The sequence below is a fragment of the Vicugna pacos genome, chromosome 15 (genome assembly GCF_048564905.1).
Source record: "Vicugna pacos chromosome 15, VicPac4, whole genome shotgun sequence".
NCBI classification, from domain to species: Eukaryota; Metazoa; Chordata; class Mammalia; order Artiodactyla; family Camelidae; genus Vicugna; species Vicugna pacos.
In genome coordinates, this window is record NC_133001.1 from 5,960,147 (window position 1) to 5,979,175 (window position 19,029).

The window sequence follows — 19,029 nt, forward strand, 5'->3', positions numbered from 1 at the left end:
AATTTTCAATAAAGACAAGATCCAACACTGTACTTTTACAATCCCTTTTTTACTTTAATCCCAGCACACAGATTCTGCTTCTTTGGAGATGAATAAAAGAGAACTGCAGGAGAAAAAGGGGTTGCTTTGAGTGAGGAAGACGTAAGAAGATGCCATGCTCCAAAACCCCTCTCATCACATCCCGATGTCTCAGATGCCCCTGCTTTAAGTTTTCTGCTATATAGATTAAAAGCCAGGCTATGTTTGTCCAAAAACATGCCTGTCCCGTTGGGAAAAAAGATGGCAGAGAATCAGGGAAACCCTAAACATACCTTTGTGTTAATTGTGGCAAACGCTATACAGCCTACCAGGCCTGATGAAATAGGCATTTCAGCCTCAGAAGAAAAATATATTTGATATTGCTCACACAAACTTCAGAATTGGTCAGAATAAAACATTAATTAATTTACTATCAAGGCCACACTGCATGATAAGATAAAAATTCAACCCCGTCTCAGATTATGGCCAACTACATTTTCCTACTAAGCTTACCAGAGAGGGTTATTCCATATCTTTTCTTTGGACAAGTATCCAAAATTGGAATTGATGAATATGATAGTTCTATTCTTAATTTTTGAGGCACTTACATACTGCTTTCCATAGTGGCTGTACCAATTTACATGTCCACCAGCAATGAACAAGGGTTCCCTCTTGTCTACATCCTTGCCAACACTTGTTATTTGTCGTCTTTGTGATAATAGATGTTCTGACAGGTATGCGGTGATATCTCATTGTGATTTTGATTTGCATTTCTCTGATGATTAGTGATGTCGGGCATCTGTCCATGTGCCTGTTGGCCATCTGTGTATTTTCTTTGGAAAAATGTTTATTCAGGTCCTCTGCCCATTCTTTAAATCAGGTTCCTTGGGGTTTGTTTGTTTGTATGTTTGTTTGTTTGTTTTTGATGGTGAGTTATATGAGCTATTTGTGTATTCTGGATATTAACCCCTTATCAGATATATCATTAGCAAATATCTTCTCCCATTCAGTTGGCTGCCTTTTTGTTTTGTTGACAGTTTATTTTACTGCACAGAAGATTTTTAGTTTGGTGTAGTCCAATTTGTGTACTTTTGCTTTTGTTCCTCTTGCCTGAGGAGACATATCCAAAAAAATATTGCTTAGACCAATGTCAGAGATCATATCCATGCCTTCTTCTAGGAGTTTTATGGTTTCAGGTCTTACATTTGGGTCTTTAATCCATTTTGAGTTTATTTTTGTATATATTATGAGAAAGAAATCCAGTGTGAGTCTTTTGCATGTAGCTGCCCTGTTTTCCCATTTTTTTTATTGAACAGGCTGTCTTTTACCCACTGTAGATGCTTGCTTCATTGTCAAAGATTAATTGACCATATAACTGTGCATTCATTTCTGGCCTCTCTATTCTGTTCTATTGAGCTATGTGTTTTTATGCTAGTACCATACTGTTTTGATTACTGTAGCTTTGTAGTATAGTTTGAAATCAGGGAATGTGATACCTTCAGCTTTGTTCTTCTTTCTCAGATTACTTGGATTATTTGGGATCGTTTGTGTTTCCACACAAATTTGAAAATTGCTTGTTCTAGTTCTGTGAAAAATTCCATTTTTTTTAATAAAGACTGCATTGAATCTGTAGGTTTTCTTGGGTGATATGATCATTTTAACAATATTAATTTTTCCAATTTATGAAAAGATCTATCTTTCCATCTGTTTGTGTCATCTTCAATTTACTTCATCAGTGTTTTATAGTGTTTTAGAGTACAGGTCTTTTACCTCATTGGCTAGGTTCATTTCTTGGGTATTTTATTTTTGATAAGATTTTGAATGGGATTGTTTTCTTAATTTCTCTTCCTGATACTTCATTATTAGTGTATAGAGAGGCAACAGATTTCTGTACATTAATTTTTCAGTTTGAATGGTTATCAGTGGTGTGTTTAAGATTTTCTATATACAACATCACATCATCAGCAAACAGTGACACTTTGACTTGTTCCTTTCCAATTTTGATTCCTTTTATTTATTTTTCTTGTTTGATTGCTGGATCTAGGACTTCCAGTACAATGCTGAATAAAAGTTGGAAGAGTGCACATCCTTGTCTTGTTCCTGATCTTAGAGGAAATGCTTTCAGCATTTCACCATTGAGTATGATGGTAGCTGTGAGCTTGTCATATCCGGCCTTTATTATGTTGAGGTATGTTCCCTCTATACCCACTTGTTGAATGTTTAGCATAAATGGATATTGAATTTTGCCAAAAGATTTTTCTGCATCTATTGAAATGACCATTTAATTTTTATTCTTCAGTTTGTTTATGTGGGTGTCACATTGACTGATTTGCTGATATTCAACCACCCTTGAATCCCTATGATAGGTCCCTCTGAATCATAGTGAATGATCCTATTAATACACCATCTAATTCAATTTGCTAATATTTTGTTGATGACTTTTACATCTATGTCCATTAGTCTTATTGCCCTGTAATTTCCTTTTTTGTGCCTGATTTTGGTATCAGGTTGATGCTGGTCACATAGGATGATTTTAGACGTGTTCCTTCCTCTTCAATTTTTTGGAATAATTTCAGAAGGATAGGCATTAACTCTTCTTTAAATGTTTTGTAGAGTTCACCTGTGAAACTGTTTCTGCACTTTTGTTTGTTGAGAAATTTTTAAATTACTGATTTAAGTACATTACTGTTAATTAGTCCATTCATATTTTGTATTTCTTCCTGATTCAGTCTTGGGAGATTGTACGTTGCTAAGAATTTATTCATTTCTTCTTGGTTGTCCATTTTATTGATGTATAATTTTTCATAGTAATCTCTTAAGATCTTTTGTATTTCTGTGATATTGGTTTGTAACTTCCCCTTTTTCATTTCTGATTTTATTTATTTAGGTCCTCTTTTTCTCTTGATGAGTCTGGGTAAAGGTTTATCAATTTTGTTATCTTTTCAAAGAATCAGCTCTTAATTTCATTGATCTTTTCTGTTGTTTTCTACAGTCTCTATTTCATTTATTTCTGCTCTGATATTTTTTAAATTCTTTTTTTCCACTAACTTTTGGTTTTGTTTGTTTTTCTTTTTCTATTTCCTTTAGGTGTAAGGTTAGGTTGTTTATTTGAGATTCTTCTTGTTTCCTGTGGTAAGCTGGTATAAATTTCCCTCTTAAAACTTCTTTTGCTGCATCTCATAGATTTTGGATCATTGTATTTCCATTTTCAATTTGTCTCCAGGTCTTTTTTATTGCTTCTTTGATTTCTTCAGTGACCCATTGGTGGTTTTGTAGCATACTGTTTAGCCTCCAAGTGTTTGTGCAGTTTTTTTCTTGTAGTTGGTTTCTAGTCTCATACCACTGTGCTCAGAATAGATGCTTGATACAATTTCAATCTTTTTAGATTTATTGAGACTTGTTTTGTGGCCAGAATTTATAATTGTTATGTCTTCTTTTGGGGCTGATCCCTTTATCATTATGCAATGTCCTTTTCTTTGTCTCTTGTTACAGTCTTGGTTTAAAGCATATACTGTCTAATATAACTATGTCTTCTCCAGCTTTCTCTCTGTTTCCATCTGCATGGACCATCTTTCTCTATCCCCTGTCATTTAATCTGTATGTGTCTTTAGACCTGAAGTGAGTCTCTTACAGACAGCATGTGTAGGTCTTGTTTTTGTATCCATTCGGTACTCTGTATTTGATTGGAGCATTTAGCCCATTTTTATTTAAAGTGATTATTGATAGGTATGTACTTATTGCCATTTTGTTCCTTGTTTTGGGGTTGTTTTTATAGTTCTTTTTTGTTCCTTTCTTCTTTTGCTTTCTTATCTTGTGATTTTATGACTGTCTTTACTGTTGTTTAGATTCCTTTCTCTTTCTTGTATGTGTATCCATTATAGATTTTTGGTTTGTGGTTACTGTGAGGTTTATATACAGATATACATAAATGATTATTTTAAGTTGGTGATCTCTGATCTCTTAAGTCCAAATGCATTCAAATTACCCTTCATTTTTACTCCCTACACACTATGTTTAATATTTTTACATCATATTTTACATATTTTTGTTTTGTGTATTCATTAGCTACTTATTGTGGATGTAAATTATTTTAAATCTTTTCTCGTTTAGTCTTCCTGCTAACTTTATAAGTGGTTGATCCACTACCTTTGCTGTGTATTTGCCTCCACTTGGAGAAGTATCTTTAACATTTCTTGTAAAGCCACTTTAGTGGTGCTGAACTCTTAGCTTTTCCTTGTCTGTAAAACTCTTTACCTCTTCTTTGAATCTGAATGATAGCCTTGCCATGTAGCGCATTCTTGTTTGTAAGTTATTTCTTTTTAATACTTTGCAGGCATCATGCCACTTCTTTCTGGACAGCAATGTTTCTGCTGAAAAATCAGCAGACAGTCCTAAGAAAGTATTCTTTTGTGTAACTATCTGCTTTTTTCTTCCTGCTTTTAATATACTCTCTTAATTTTTGACATTTCATTATGTTACTTGCCTGGACTTCCTTGAGTTAATCTTATTTGTTCTTCCAGGATCTGGATGCCTGTTTCACTTCCTAGGTTAGAGGATTTCTCAGCTATTATAGTTTCAAATAAGTTCTCTGCCCCTTTCCCTCTCTCTTCTTTTTCTGGGTCCTCTGTAATGCAAATGTTAGTACATTTGATGTTTTTTTCCTTTTTCTGTTTAGCTTGAGTCTTCTGTCTTCCAAATCAGTGATCCATTCCTCTGTGTCAGCTAACTTACTTTTGATTCCTTCTAGTGTATTTTTTATTTCCATTATTGTATTCTTCAGCACTGTTTTGTTCTTCTTTACATTTTCTAACTCTTTGTTAAAATTTTTACTGTGCTCATTCTATTCTTCTCCTGCATTCATTGAGCATCTTTATGATCATTACCTCATATTCTGTATTCAGTGCATTGCTCTTCTCCACTTCACTTAGACTTTCTTCCAGGATTTTATTTTATCATTCATTTGGAATACATTTCTTTGTTGTCTTTTGCCTAAGTCTCTATGTTTATTTGTATATATTAGGTTGTTTACATTTCCCATTCTTGGAGAAGTGACCTCATGTAGTAGATGTCTAATGGGGCCCAGCAGCACACTGTCCTCTGGACACAAAAGCTATGTTATCTTGATGTGCACTGTATGTGGGATGAAAGTGCTCACCTGGTGTGGTAGAATCAGCTACTGTGAGTGTGCTATTAGGTAGGAGTCTTCCCCAGCCCAGCTGGCTGCCAGTCCTGCCTCGTGTGTATGCTATCAGACACTGGTGGGCAAGCACTGGTCCTGGGGTGACTGACTGCAGGTGCAGTGGGTTCCAGTCCTGACACTGGCCCACTAGTGGGCAGGGCCAGGGTCTTGAGTGTCCCTTGGGCTAGTGCAGTCCTGCTGGTGGGTGGTGCTGGATCCCAGGATGGCTGTGTGGCCAAGGAGGCCATGGAACTTTTCCTGGTCCACTGCTTAGTGGTTAGCATCCACTCATGGTTGGTTGCAGCCCAGGGGGTCCCTGGGCTGATCCCATCCTACTGATGGGCATTGTTGAGTCCTGGCATAGTTAGCTGCATGGCACAGAGGGTCCCAGGACTGGTCCTGGACTACTAGTACATGGGGCCTGATTCCTGTGTTAATAGGCTAGAGGGAAGATGCCAAGATGGTGACTGTCAGCTGCAGGGTCCTCATGGTAGCATGAGCTCTCAAAAATAGCTGCCTCTATTGTTTATGTCTCCAATGGGAGTCCCGGTTGCCTCCTGCCTCTCTTTGGGGACTCTTCACGATCAGCAAGTGGATCTGACCCAGATTCCTTTCAAATTGCTGCTTCTGCACAGGGTCTCAAAGAGTGTGAAATTTCGCATATACTTTTAAGAGTAGACCCCATTTCTTAAAGCCCTCCAGCTCTACTATATGCAAGCTTTGTTGGTGTCATAATATCATGTACACATACACACTGTATGTGGAGATAGCTGATGGCTGCTCTAAAGCTTTATTAAGTTACATAGTCTTATATAGCAAAGAAGAATAATAAGGGAAATGGTTAACAGGCAGTGTGTGGCTCAAGGTCAGAAGACCCTTTACATTTTGGTAAATCACGTTTGTGTTGGCACCAGCGAGCCTTACAGCTTATCAGGGCAGAACGTATGAGAAACAGCTGTTTAACAACATTCTTCTTGGACTCAGGAGGCTGTGCCTGTCTTAGGTTGCCCCCCCCCCCGGGATCTTACCCGTCATTGGCTAACCAGCCTTCTCACCTCTGAGTCTGCAACTTTTTATAACTTGTTTACCATTCCAGCCCAAGGCTCGTTCCTTTGTTCCCACAGTCGGGGGCTACAAGCTTGGCTGGCCTTCAAAGCCATATGTTCTGAGGACTCACCTTCTCAAAAGACCTCTGGGCTGGGGACCCCTACATGGGGCTTGGACCTCTCAGTCCTTGGGAAGAACCTGTGCAATTGTGATTATCCTCCTGTTTGTGGTCACCTCCCCAGAGTTGTGGGCCTTGACTATACCATGTCTTTGCCCCTCCCGCTGTCTCCTTGTGGTTCCTCCTTTGTATATTTAGTTGTGGAAAATCTTTTCAGCTCATCTTCAAGTCATTCTCACAGATAGTTGCTCTGTAAGTAGTTCCAATTTTTGTGTGCCCATGGAAGTTGTTGAGCTCAGGGTCTTCCTACTTTGTCATCCTGGCTGCTCCTCAAAACACTCAGGATATTATATTTAGTTTAGATCTTTATTCCATTTTCCCCATAATTAATTTCAGGCCTTAGTTATGTGTACTTTTATGGTAGCCCTGGCTGAAGTCTTTATATCTGAATCATCTTTGAAACGCATAAGTCCTTCTTTGATCACACTTAAATAGGACAGCTTGGACAACAGTCAGCCACATCCCCTCCTTCAATTCACTCTAAATTGTCACAAGCTCTTGGTTCCATCTGTCTTTGTATCCATTTCTTTTTGTTTGTTTGGTTTTGGTTTTTGTTTTTGTTACTACAAGATATCAAATATAGTTTCCTGTGATGTACAGCGCGAACTTGCTGTTTATCTATTGTATATCTATTGTATATACCAGTTAGTATCTGCAAATCTCTAATGCCCAATTTATCCCCTCCCACTCCCTCTCCCTCCTGGTAACCACAAGTTTGTTCTCTATGTCTGAGGGTCTGTTTCTGTTTTTCTTTTTTTTTTTTTTAATATGTATATTTTTATTGAAGTATAGTCAGTTTAAAATGTGTCAATTTGGGGTGTACAACACAATGATTCAGTCATACATGAACATACATATATTCATTTTCATATTCTTTTTTCACCATAAGTAACTACGAGATATTGAATATAGTTCCATGTGATATTGTTTATCTATTTTATATATAGTAGTTAGTGTCTGCAAATCTCAAACTCCCAATTTATCCCTTCCCACTGCCTTCCACCCTGGTAACTATAAGTTTGTTTTCTATGTCTGTGAGTCTGTTTCTGTTTTTCAAAAAGTTCATTTGCTTTTTTTTTTCTTTTTAGATTCCACATATAAGTGATATCATATGATATTTTTCTTTCTCTTTCTGGGTCATTTCACTTAGAATGACAATCTCTAGGTCCATCCATGTTGCTGCAAATGGCATTATTTTATTCTTTTTTATGGCTGAGTAGTATTCCATTGTATAAATATACCACACCTTGTCTTTGCATCCATTTTTTATGGTCTTGTTGACTGAACTCTTGCTGTCAGTTGGCACTTTTGGAAGTGTGTCCACCGACAGTGTTATGAATCAACATTGAACTGGGAGGCAAAAAAACACATGCTTTTTAGAATTGTGCATAACCCAGCAATGAGAATGTGTGGGGCCCTGCCCTTACCAAAATGCTTTAGCAGTATGTAAATGCTGGGCCTTTTCTATTGGCTGCTCAAAGACCTCTTTGATTATAGTTTGTGAACTTAGTCTTAGTTGAATAGACAAAGTTTCTGGTCAAGTGATTTGGCTAAATGAGGTCACTGGATTTTGATGAATAAAGAAATGTCCTGGAAGAAAACCTCAACTAATGAAATGTTAGTGCCTTCAGGGAGAAAGACTGTGTGCCTTTTGTAATGGAAGGGAGGGGAGTATGAGAAAGACTGAAGTGACCTCTTGTTCAGAGGAAGAGCCAGAGTGTGACACCATGTAGAAAGATTGAGTTTTGTACATTTCCCAACATACTGGTCAATGCAGAAGTTAGTTGAAAAATATTATGAGAATTTATTTAAGGGTTTAATGTCAAGAACTAGGACATTCTGAAGACCCAGATCCAGTGAAGTCCCTCATGAGTAATGACCCCAGGTGTCTGTGTGACAGAAAACACTGAGCAATAATTATTCTCACCTATATTCAGACTGTGAGAAACAAATGTGTAATATGCATGTATTTCCCCTGCTGCATGTATTTTCTTTTTAAGTTTTTTAAGCTTTATTATTGAAAATTTTTTAAAATTAATTTATTTATTGTATTATGTCATTAGGTTTTATTATTTATTTTCAGATGAGGTACTGGGGTTTGAACCCAGGGCCTCACACATGCTAAGCATGCCCTCTACCACTTGAGCTATGCCCTACCTCCTGCGTGTATTTGCATTCAATAACCGTTTATGGAGTCCCTGCTTTGTGCCAAGAAATCTGCATATTCACTTATTCAATTAAGATTTCATTGAGTAGTTACGATAGCTTAGGCACTGAGGAAGCCAAGTAAACCAACGTGAGTAAGTCACAGCAACAGCCATCCTCAAAGAATCTGTGGAGGATAAAGAGAGAAGAGACAGATGCACAAATAGATAAATAAAGTGAAGTGTGGTTGGCACATACTTAGAGATCCTCACAGCAGTGAAGGCGGGGCACCTAATCCAGCCACAAGGACACAATGACTGGGCCAAGCCTTGAACATAAGTAGGAGTCAGCCAAAAGGAGGCTGAGAAGGAAAAATATCCCGGGCTGAGTGACCACTCTTGTGAGATTCTGGGTCATGGCTTGTGACAGACCACCCTGCTGACTGCTCGTGAGCTGTAAGATTTATCTGTGCAGTGAGCCTCAGTCTTAGAGTCCTCAGTCTGGCAGAAGTAAAGAATGTTTCTGAAGAAAACACTTTGTTCTCCTATGTTCTAATCCCTTCTGCTCCACAATTCTCATGAACTAGGCCAAAGATCAGCAAACTGTGGCCCAGGGGCCAAGTCAGTCACCAGCACTTTTGTAAATGAAAGTGCGTAGTCACACAGTCATGGCCAGCAGTTGCCTTGTCTGTGACGGCTTTCACGCTGCAGAGGCAGGCTTGAGTAGTGACAACAGAAATGGTATAGGGCATAGAGCTTAAAATATTTACTGTTTGGCCTTTTACAGGAAAAAAATGTGCTGACCCTTGAACTAGACTACAGCAGCCCTGCTCCCAGCTGTCACCCGTCCTGGTCTTTGGAACCCAGGAAGATGGTGTCTCTTAAAAGAAACTTGTGCCATCCCAGGGAGAAGTGAGCTAAGGGATAAGGGAGAGCAGGGAATGGAACTGGAGGGAAAGCGTGGCAGGAAGGCCTGGCGAGACAGGTCTCCCAGCAGAGCAAAGGCACTCTCTTTGCCCAAAGACTTAGGGCTGGCATAGAAGTACGTTATGAGGAGACTGCGGCGTGTCAGAAGATTGGAGTTCTTTCTCGCTATCAGATTGTTTCACTGTATGTTTAAAAAACTGTGCAGCCTTCTATTTTGCTAGACTTAAAGGACTACAAGGAGAGTTCTTTTTATAAAGCACAATCATGCGAGAGGAAAACAGTAGCTCAAGTTTTCATCTGGGAGGCCACATACAATTCAAATCAGAGCTGGCGGCCCTCCGTGGGACTGAAACAACCTGCGATGGAGAACGTGATCCACTTCTCACACAGCCTCCGGACCCCTGTCTCTGGCAGCCTGATGATTTATATATAAACTAGAAAGACATCTCATTGACTGCCTTCTAGCCCCATGAGCACAATGCGGTCGATAAATATTTATTGAATATAATTTCCTGAGGCTTGCAGCCCTTGCTCTGTGATAGCTTACAACCGAATAAGCCAGAATTGTTCAGGATGGTTGCAAATAAATATAAAAATGTATGTTAATGGAATCAAGCTAAGAATGAATGGTAAGAAAGAAAATATGTGTCCATCTGCAGACAAGACATCCAAGTGGTATTAGATTTTGAACAAATAGAAAGAAGCATGTCCCACAAGCCGCAGAAGTGAGAGTTGCAAGAGAGAAAAAGAAGAAAACAAAAAGGGGAGAAATGAGAGGAGGGAGATTTATAAATGGTTCTATTTTGTACCAATAAAAATATATATGTTTTTTAAAGCCAGTATTTTTTATTCTCTCTGGCTTTATGTGCACAGTACCTTCATCTGTCACTAAAATAGTTCATACACTCAAGAAGTGGCAGTGTGAACTGAAATGGGCTCCCAAATTACATTTTTGCAATAAAAATAAAATGTGGTTTCTGCCACCCATTTGGACCTGCAGCACCAATAGCTGATGCAATCCCCCTTAAGCCCCAGTCACAGTAGATTCTGAGTGGTGTATCACTAATTCAGGCATGAGGATGGGTGTTCGGTTACATTTATTAAATATATTGGACATTAATCCTGAGTTAAAAGTAAATTAAAATTTTGCATTTGAGATAATATCCAAAGGGGACAATGTAATTACCACATTCTCCCCTGCGCATCCTCCCCAAATCCCTGTGAAGCCTGAGAATGCACAGCCACGGTGAAAGCAGGAGCTCATGAGTGGCTGACACCAGCATTTTCATGGCTGCATGTTCAACTTTGTAAAGGCAAGTACTTGCCTCTAGGAAGTGATCAAAGAGATTTTAGCCATGACCTTCCATGTATAGACCTTTGGCAAATTAGAAGGAAGACAACAGTGGTTGCACAAGTCCAACTCCACTAGCTCCGATTCTGGGGTTCCCTTGTCCACCACCCCATGACTAGAAGGAAAGCCAAGACTTCATTGCTCTCAGGCAGTAATAAAGGGGCTGAACCAGGAGGGAAATCAAGGATTCTCAGAGTTCTTTTCAGGATATCACCCCAAGGATGGGCGGTCATCAGGTCTGTGGTGTACTGGACTTCTTGGAAGTAGCCAGACAGTGCTTGATTTACCACATTTTGAGGGTTGCCTTTGCCCTTTTGATGCTCTGTAGATGGCAGTTCAGTGACAGACTTTATAGCCACCAACTAACCAATGAAACACCCAGAAATTGATAGAATACTACTCACCTCCACCATAGTATCTTTTGCAAGTCTCTTCCTGATTCCACTCTCTCCTACTTCAAGACTACATACCCACTTTCCAAAAGAGACAGAAGGAAAACATCCTGGGGGAGTTCCTTTGGGGTGGGAGGGGCTTTGATCACACAGGTAAAGCCTGACCTGAGGCATCCTAACATTTAGTCTTCATACACTGAACACCTTCAGTGGCATCGCTGTTAGAGACCAAAGAAGGAAAACCTAGGTCCCCAGCAAGAAAGTGTATTCTGAAGTTGAGGATGAGAAGCAGACTATCAGGGAAGCCTTCGTGAAAATGGAGCCATCAAGCTCCTCAGACCGGGAAGATTTATTTGTTTGATCACAACGTGGAGAAGGGAAGGAGTCTCGAATACTTCCTGCCCTTCCAGCCGGATGCTCAGCACGCTCACCGAATCCAGCATCCGCCTTATAAACACTTCAATAGCCCACCTGCCATTCCAAGTCTTGATTACCTCTGCCTCCTCTCTAAGGGTCCAAGGCATTTATCAGATTAACGCTAGAGGCCACATATCCTACTGTCATGTTTTATGGCTGCTTATATTTATGTGCCTTTTCTCCTTGGAGAAATTAGAAGCTCAGAGTCCAGAAGGGAACACGGTGCTCTGGGTATGGCAGGTGTCCAGAGTGAATTTGAGGTGCATTTACTGAATGCAATTGCTTTGCTTGTAACCCTGGCCCCAGTTCCTGCCTTAGAGATCCTAGGTGTCCAAAGACTGTAAAAGAGAATTATGTGGAATTATGTGGAGCCAGCTGACAGCTGTGCTATTTGTCTGCTCATTTCTGAAGTCTCCTTTGACAGTTCAGTCCCATGGATGCCAGAAATACCTGCATGTCAGAGAATCAAATGCATGAGTCTGAGGATTTGTCAGAAAATAAACACCAAAGGCAGTATCAGACATAATTCTTACTCTGAAGAAAATGCATATTTTAGGGGATAGATACATAAACTTGGCAAGAAAAAAAATTTTTCAGTGTGAGCAATCTTTATTGGCAGATCTTAAGAGTGCAAGACAGTAACAAATCCAGAAGGGGTGGGAAAGGAGGTGGAGCTCCCCTCCTTTGAGGACCCTGTAACCAGGCCAGTGGGGTGGGGGTACTTGACCATGGCAACTTTGAGCCCAGCACCCTCCAGAGAACAAGATCCCAGGCAGGAGAGCCCCTCACATTGTTGGGGAAGGGAGCCGCACCCCAGAAGGGTGTCCGATCCCAGGCGGCTTGGTTCCTGCCCAACACACACCTTGACAGCTTGGGGCAGGGGTGTTAGGGGACGGGGCTAACCTTAGCCTTTTAAAAGGCAGAGGGCTTTTTAAACGCAGAAGGCAGACTTCATGTGATTATAACTGATATGAAATGATGATTGGTATATTTATTCTAAAATCTCTGCTGAATCTCAGAGGCTGCACACAAATTTGAACATGGACACTTACTCAGATGCCACCATTCAGTGCTCGATCCCAAGTAAGAAGTGGAGAAATGGCTCTGGGCCTGAAGTCATCATTCACTTTGCTTCCCCCTTTCCCGCAGTGGGGTTTCATCCACCCTGGCCCTTGATGCGCTCAGCTGTGTCTGTCTGAGGAAGTAGAGAGTCTCTTTCTCTACATGAAGCACATGTTGTTAGCCACACATTAACTTTGCTATATTCAAAGAATTGGTGAAGATTTCTCCAGGAGCCATTGTTTTTCACTGGCTTAGGCCACTCCTTTCTCATTCATACGCATTGACTTACCTTTGAATTGTATGGACCCATACAGGATTGCTGGCCTTTGAAATTGCCCCAGCAGGACTTTAAAAATGACTATTTCTCTCCCCATTATTCCTTAGTCCAAAAGGATAAAGATATGCTTTATATTGAATACATTTACAGCATTGGTCTTAGTTTTCTGACTTCATGGTAAGCCACCGACCTACACTCGGGCATCAAGTCCCTAGCAGGAGTGTTCTAATGATGAAAATTTCTCTCCTGGATTGTTGCTAAATGGGTTCTAAAATACTGAAAAAATCTGACTAAATTTTCTAATGGATTTTAGTGTTTATGCCATGGAAGTCATAAAGCTTAAGGACAGAATATGACAAAGAAGACAGCTGTAAAACTCACCGGGTCTCAAAGGGCTTCTGGGGAACTTCTCATTGGGCAGCAGCAACGCATGGTCACCAGTGAAGATTTTGGGACCAAACTGGAATTTTGTCTCTTCTTCTCTGTTCCAGGTACATGGCCATCATTCACCCCCTCCAGCCCCGACTGTCAGCCACGGCCACCAAGGTGGTCATCTGTGTCATCTGGGTCCTGGCTCTCCTGCTGGCCTTCCCCCAGGGCTACTACTCAACCACAGAGACCATGCCCAGCAGAGTGGTGTGCATGATCGAATGGCCGGAGCACTCCGACAAGGTTTATGAGAAAGTGTGAGTAGAGACAACCCTCCAGGGCCTTTGCTGTCCTTTCTTGTTCCTTCTCTCTTTCCATGTTCTTTTGTTGCTTAGGATTTAATGTGTATCTGTAAACATTTCTCACAACCCCTCTAATATCAGGTTAATGTGCCCATACTTATCAGGGGACCATTATGTCCCAAACACTATTTTGGACTTTGAATGAAAATTTTTAACATGTAAAACCTGGGTCCTGTTATAGCATACCATTTGGGTGCACTTCCATATTCTTCATATGTTTTGCCAGAAACTTTGCCTGCTAGTGTCTGCATTCCTTTGCTGGGAACTTTTTCTTAACCTATGGAATGGCCCCTTGCCCTCTTGCACAGCATGGCAGACGGTGAGGGAATGACCCCCACTCCCAGCAGTTCTCGACAAGGACTGCTGGGAGTTGGCGTGTAGATACCCCAGCCCCCTCGCCCTTCAGGTGGGGTGTCTCTGGCGTGTGTGTTTTCCTGTGTTCAGGGTTTACTCTTGGGATTAATCGCCAGTCACCCTGGTGGCGGCTGCCTCAATGACACACCCTTTGTTGGCCCCACTCCCTACTGGTGTTTCTTTCTTCTCCCAAATACGTCATTTGCACTTGAATCTTGGTCTCTGGATCTGTCTCTGGGGAAAACAAAACCAAAACAGTCAATTTCCAGGATTGCACAGTTGGAAAAATAATATATATACATGTGAACTGCATGGGAAGGCCAGGCCAGGACACTGAGACCTTAGGAGTCACAGGCCCCCCCACAGGGCAGGCCTGCTTCACTTCCAGGGGCCTGACTGATCACACTGAGGGTTTTTCAAAGGTATCCTGGCAATTTCTTCCAAGACTCCTTATCCTAGAGGCAGTATTAAAGTGGCTTATTCTTTGTTTTGTTCTGTTCAAGTGAGCAGCAATGCGACATTTATATTACCAACCATTTTCTGGACTCAGAGCACGTTGATAATGTGGGTCCTTTTGAAAGTCCTCTATAATTGTCCAATCTTGGGTTCATTAAGTGAATCATAAAAGAACACTGGTGTTAGAGTTAGGAGATCTGGGTTTTAACTATGAGATTGCCAAGTTACCAGCTGTGTGACCGAGGGCAAGGTCACAGTCTCCCCTCACTGTTAGAATGGAAGATGACCAAGCACTGCCTTCCATAAACAGCTGTTCTGGGGAGTGGACAAGAGAATGTGTTCTCACCTTGTAAGCTAGTAGATGCCGCCCAGAAGGTGTGATGCTATTATCGCACCAAATCCATCAGGTAGCAGTATAGTCATTATAGGCCTTTGAGCTTATTAAATGGTAAAACGAGACACTGTACCTGTGGTCCCCAAGATTTGAGGGTCCAAAAGCCTGCTGCACATAGAGGTATACAGAAAGCAATCCATAAGGCTCAGACTTTGCCTTCCAGATGCAGACAATGGGATTAATTGTTCAAGCAGTGGGAGGATTAATGCTCCGCCTAGGAGACATTGAACATTTTTCTTTCAAATGAAACTATAAGCCTGAGCAGGGTTGCACTGGAAGAAAGAACACAGCTTTACAAGCTGTACAGGACCCATGAACATGTTCAAGCCAGAATTTTCCCTCCAAAGGTGGAGAAAAAAATCACCCCATGAATTAAAGCTCATTATATAAACTGCTTCAGAAACTGCCATCAGCTTCATGGACTATATAGCTCAGTTCTTAGTTCTCATGATCTTTCAAAGTCTGATCACCTTTCTGCAACTTTTTGTTTCAAATCAGCACAGTTCTTTTGTCTTCCAACAAATTCAAAATGTAACTTGGAAATATAGACTTATTTCCCCATTGATCTTTGGGATCTTCTCCAAGAAACAGTAGTGTTTAGTGTTTTACTTTTAAGCATGTTGCTGTTTTATGCTTATTAATAATTGGAAAGTCCTTTGAGATGCAATGTTTTTGACTGCCTTATCTCCTTTCAAGTGTTTAAGGTAACTGCTGTTGGATGCATGGGGAGGTTTGCCATCATTGTTTATTTCATGATTTTAACCTAAAAAAAAAAGAGTCTGGATTAAGAGCATCTGATTATATATAGTCAAGATGTAAAAGTGTTTATAGATGCAGTAGTAAGTTGAAAGAGTCTACATTCACCATTTACATATTGTCTGTGATACAAACCCAAGTGGAAGCTTTACGCAAACCTATTTTATTTCTGCCAGTATCTGTCATAATGCGTTATAATTTTTTTAGGGAATTTAAGTTTTACCAGTTCTAAACTAAGCACTTAATTATATTCTCTTCTGTTAGAACTAACGATTCCCATTTCCACAGTGTACAGTAATTCCAAATTTGAAACCAAAAGGAAACTTTGCTTTGAGGCAGTGTAATAATTAGGATAAGATGGGCTATAGAATTAAATGAGAGATCAAGAATGAAGTGAGGACCTGGCTACATCACTCTCCAGTTGAGTCATAATGGTCCAGTTATTTAAGCCTTTAAGCCTTTAATCCTAATGGTACCTTCCACATAAAGGTATTGAGAGGACTAAATAAGATATGTGCTTAGTTCAGTGTCATGCACATTGAAAGGAGCCTAGAGAGTGTTAACTACAGTTATTAGTTGTCATTCATTGATCTGGGTACATGGGCAGATGACTGGCAGCAGACAGTGTGGTGGGCGGATGCTTGGGCCCAATTTGCCTGATGAATAATTTGTGTCAGATAATTGCGTAAAAAGGTTTCATAGGTGGAGGGTATAGCTCAGTGGTAGAGTGCATGCTTAGCATGCATGGGGTCCTGGGTTCAATCCCCAGTCCCTCCATTTAAAAAATAAATAAATAAATCTAATTACCTCCCCCTCCAAAAAAAAAATGATTTTATAAAAAATCTTGGATTGCTGCATTTGCCTTCTGGCTGCATGGTTAACCTCTAATCCTGATCATTGATCACTGACTCTTTATTAATTCATGCATTAAATTAAGCACTTTTAAAAGAAAGGCAATCCAATAAAAGAATGAGCAAAAGTTTTGAACGTGCCTCACCAAAAGAGCTACCCAAACAACCAATTAATATATAAAGAGGCACACAACTTTATTCGTCACCAGTGAAATGCAAATTAAAACCATAATGAGATCTTACTATCCATCCATTAGACTAGCAAATGTTAAGTAGTCGGATTAAAGTAAGCATTTAGTATTCTTGGTGAAGACATAGAACAATGAGAACCTTTATAGACTGCTAGAAATATACATTGATAAAATAAAAATCCCCAAAATGGAATAGCTAAGTCAAATTTTTATAGTTGTCCTCCATATTGGATTGTACTCATTTACATTCCCTCCAGCAACGTGTGAAAGTTTCTGTTTTTCCACAGCCTCACCAACAGACTATATTGTCAGGATTTTTAACTTTTGCTCACTAAAGTTAAAAATGCACTTCTCTTATTAGGATTGGGGTTGAATTTTTTCATAATTTGAGTCATTTGCATGTATCTTATAATCTGCTGAATTCATTTACTATATCATAAACAAATTCTTTCATGTCATTAAACATGTTTCTACAATTTGATATGAATATATATGTGTATATGTAAATAATAGGTTTGTTAACTAATCCTCTTCTTTGAAAATTGAATACTCCAATGATTTCTTTTAGCTGACCAAGAAGCTAAAACAGCAAACTTCAAAGTGGGCTGCTTCTAGCTACATCCCTAGCTCCCTGCTGGTTCAGTGTCCTCTGCCCATCCCCTGTCTACGTCTACCATCCGCAGTTACAGAATGTTGTTCTAAAGTCATAACACTCATGAAAGTGGAGACGAGCTCATTATTAATGCAATATTGTCATAATTTGTAATTGAGTCCTGCTGTAATTTCAGCAACTCAGTAGCTTAGCTTTGACAGCCCTAAACTCACACTACCTAGGAAGTCTTATAATGGTGAAGCATTGACTTATGAGGAAGAAAAGTTTCATGGGTAACCAAAAGTGACGCTTCCTAGTGGAGAAAAAAAAGCACTGTGAAAGAAAGATGTAAGAATAAAGAAGAAATATTTGGCACTGCAAAATGCAAATAAATAGCTTTCAAAGTTATTTGGATCCAAGCCCACTCTTGAGGATGCTAAAGAGGCTGCCAAGAGGCAGTGGTCCTGGAAGGTTGTAGGGCAATGCCCTGAGGACAAGGAAGACGAATGAGCCAACATTTCTTTATCAGAGGCCTCACCAACAAGGCCATGAAAAAGTCTGTAGCAAGGATGAAAGTGAGAAATACATCCCAAAGAATGAGATTTAGACAAGCCTGGGGGATTTCAGCTTCCCCGAATAATTTATTAATATTGGTCACATGTCATTTTATGTTAAACTTCTTTGCACATAACTTTGTGTTAAAGTTTAAGCACAAAGTAAGAGGTGCCTGTTTGGAATCCCAAATATTACCAATCGTCTTGGGAAAACAAGCTATGTCAGAAAACAGCATCACTCATGACTCTACTTATCTGGAGATTTTGTGGAAGTGTATATGAACATGGATATATTAACTCTAATGTAATTCTCTATGAATACCAATGGTAACAGAAGATTATAAATACATGCCTTTGTCTTTATTTAGCCTTTGTATGTCATGATCCACCATCTTAGCTGAAATTTTTATATTTATAAATATTCTTTATTTTCATTAATAATAATGAAAATTTAAAATCAACAGAGAGTAAGAAAGAAAAAAGAATATTAGAAAAAGTATCTGCAGTGTTACTTCCCCAGTTTTCCACATTCTTGATTATTTCACAAATGGGAAAGAAAAGAAGTGTGTCTCCTTTGCCAAGCTACACCAGGCCTTGGCCAAAAGGGTGCCAGCATGTTTGTGTTTCCAGGATTGTTTATGCTAGCTGCTGTGATTAATCTCCTCCCCGACACCCACTACATTTATACAGTCCAGCACTCCTGGTATTGTCACCGCTGTTGATGGAAAGCAGTTAAACCAATAATGAAAAGTGCATTGACATGTCAGGGGGAAATGGTTGCATAAAAACAAGCCTAAAAGCAAGCATCAAACAGGCATAAAAACAAGTCAGGGTTAACCCTGACTCCCAGAAGAAAAGGAAAATTAGAATGAACAAAGTAAAGAAGAAGGAGGAGAAGAGGAAGAAGGGGGGAGGGGGAAGGAGGAAGGGGAAGCATAAGGGGAAGGGGAAGCAAGAGGAGAGAGGAGGAGGAGGAGAGGGAGAAGCAGCAGCAGCTTACATTAATGCAGAAACTAGGAAGGTTGCCCTACAAATGCCAGAAATTTCACTACACTATGCGGATAGAGACAAAGAGGAGGCCGTAGCCACCAAGGGCTGTCATGGGCAGTACGTCCTGCACACCTAATTAGGAGGTGGAAGTGTAAGCCTGAGAAAGAT

General features: G+C 40.0%; 1 protein-coding gene across 1 annotated transcript in view; it reads left to right on the forward strand.

Annotated features, from left to right (window-relative positions):
• The window catches only part of LOC102526173 (substance-P receptor), a 161,352-nt gene that overhangs the window by 81,646 nt on the left and 60,677 nt on the right, over positions 1–19,029 (forward strand). Inside the window, exon 2 of the mRNA XM_072937553.1 lies at positions 13,484–13,678. Within this exon, the coding sequence (XP_072793654.1) occupies positions 13,484–13,678 (195 nt within the window). The remainder of the gene's footprint in view (positions 1–13,483; positions 13,679–19,029) is intronic.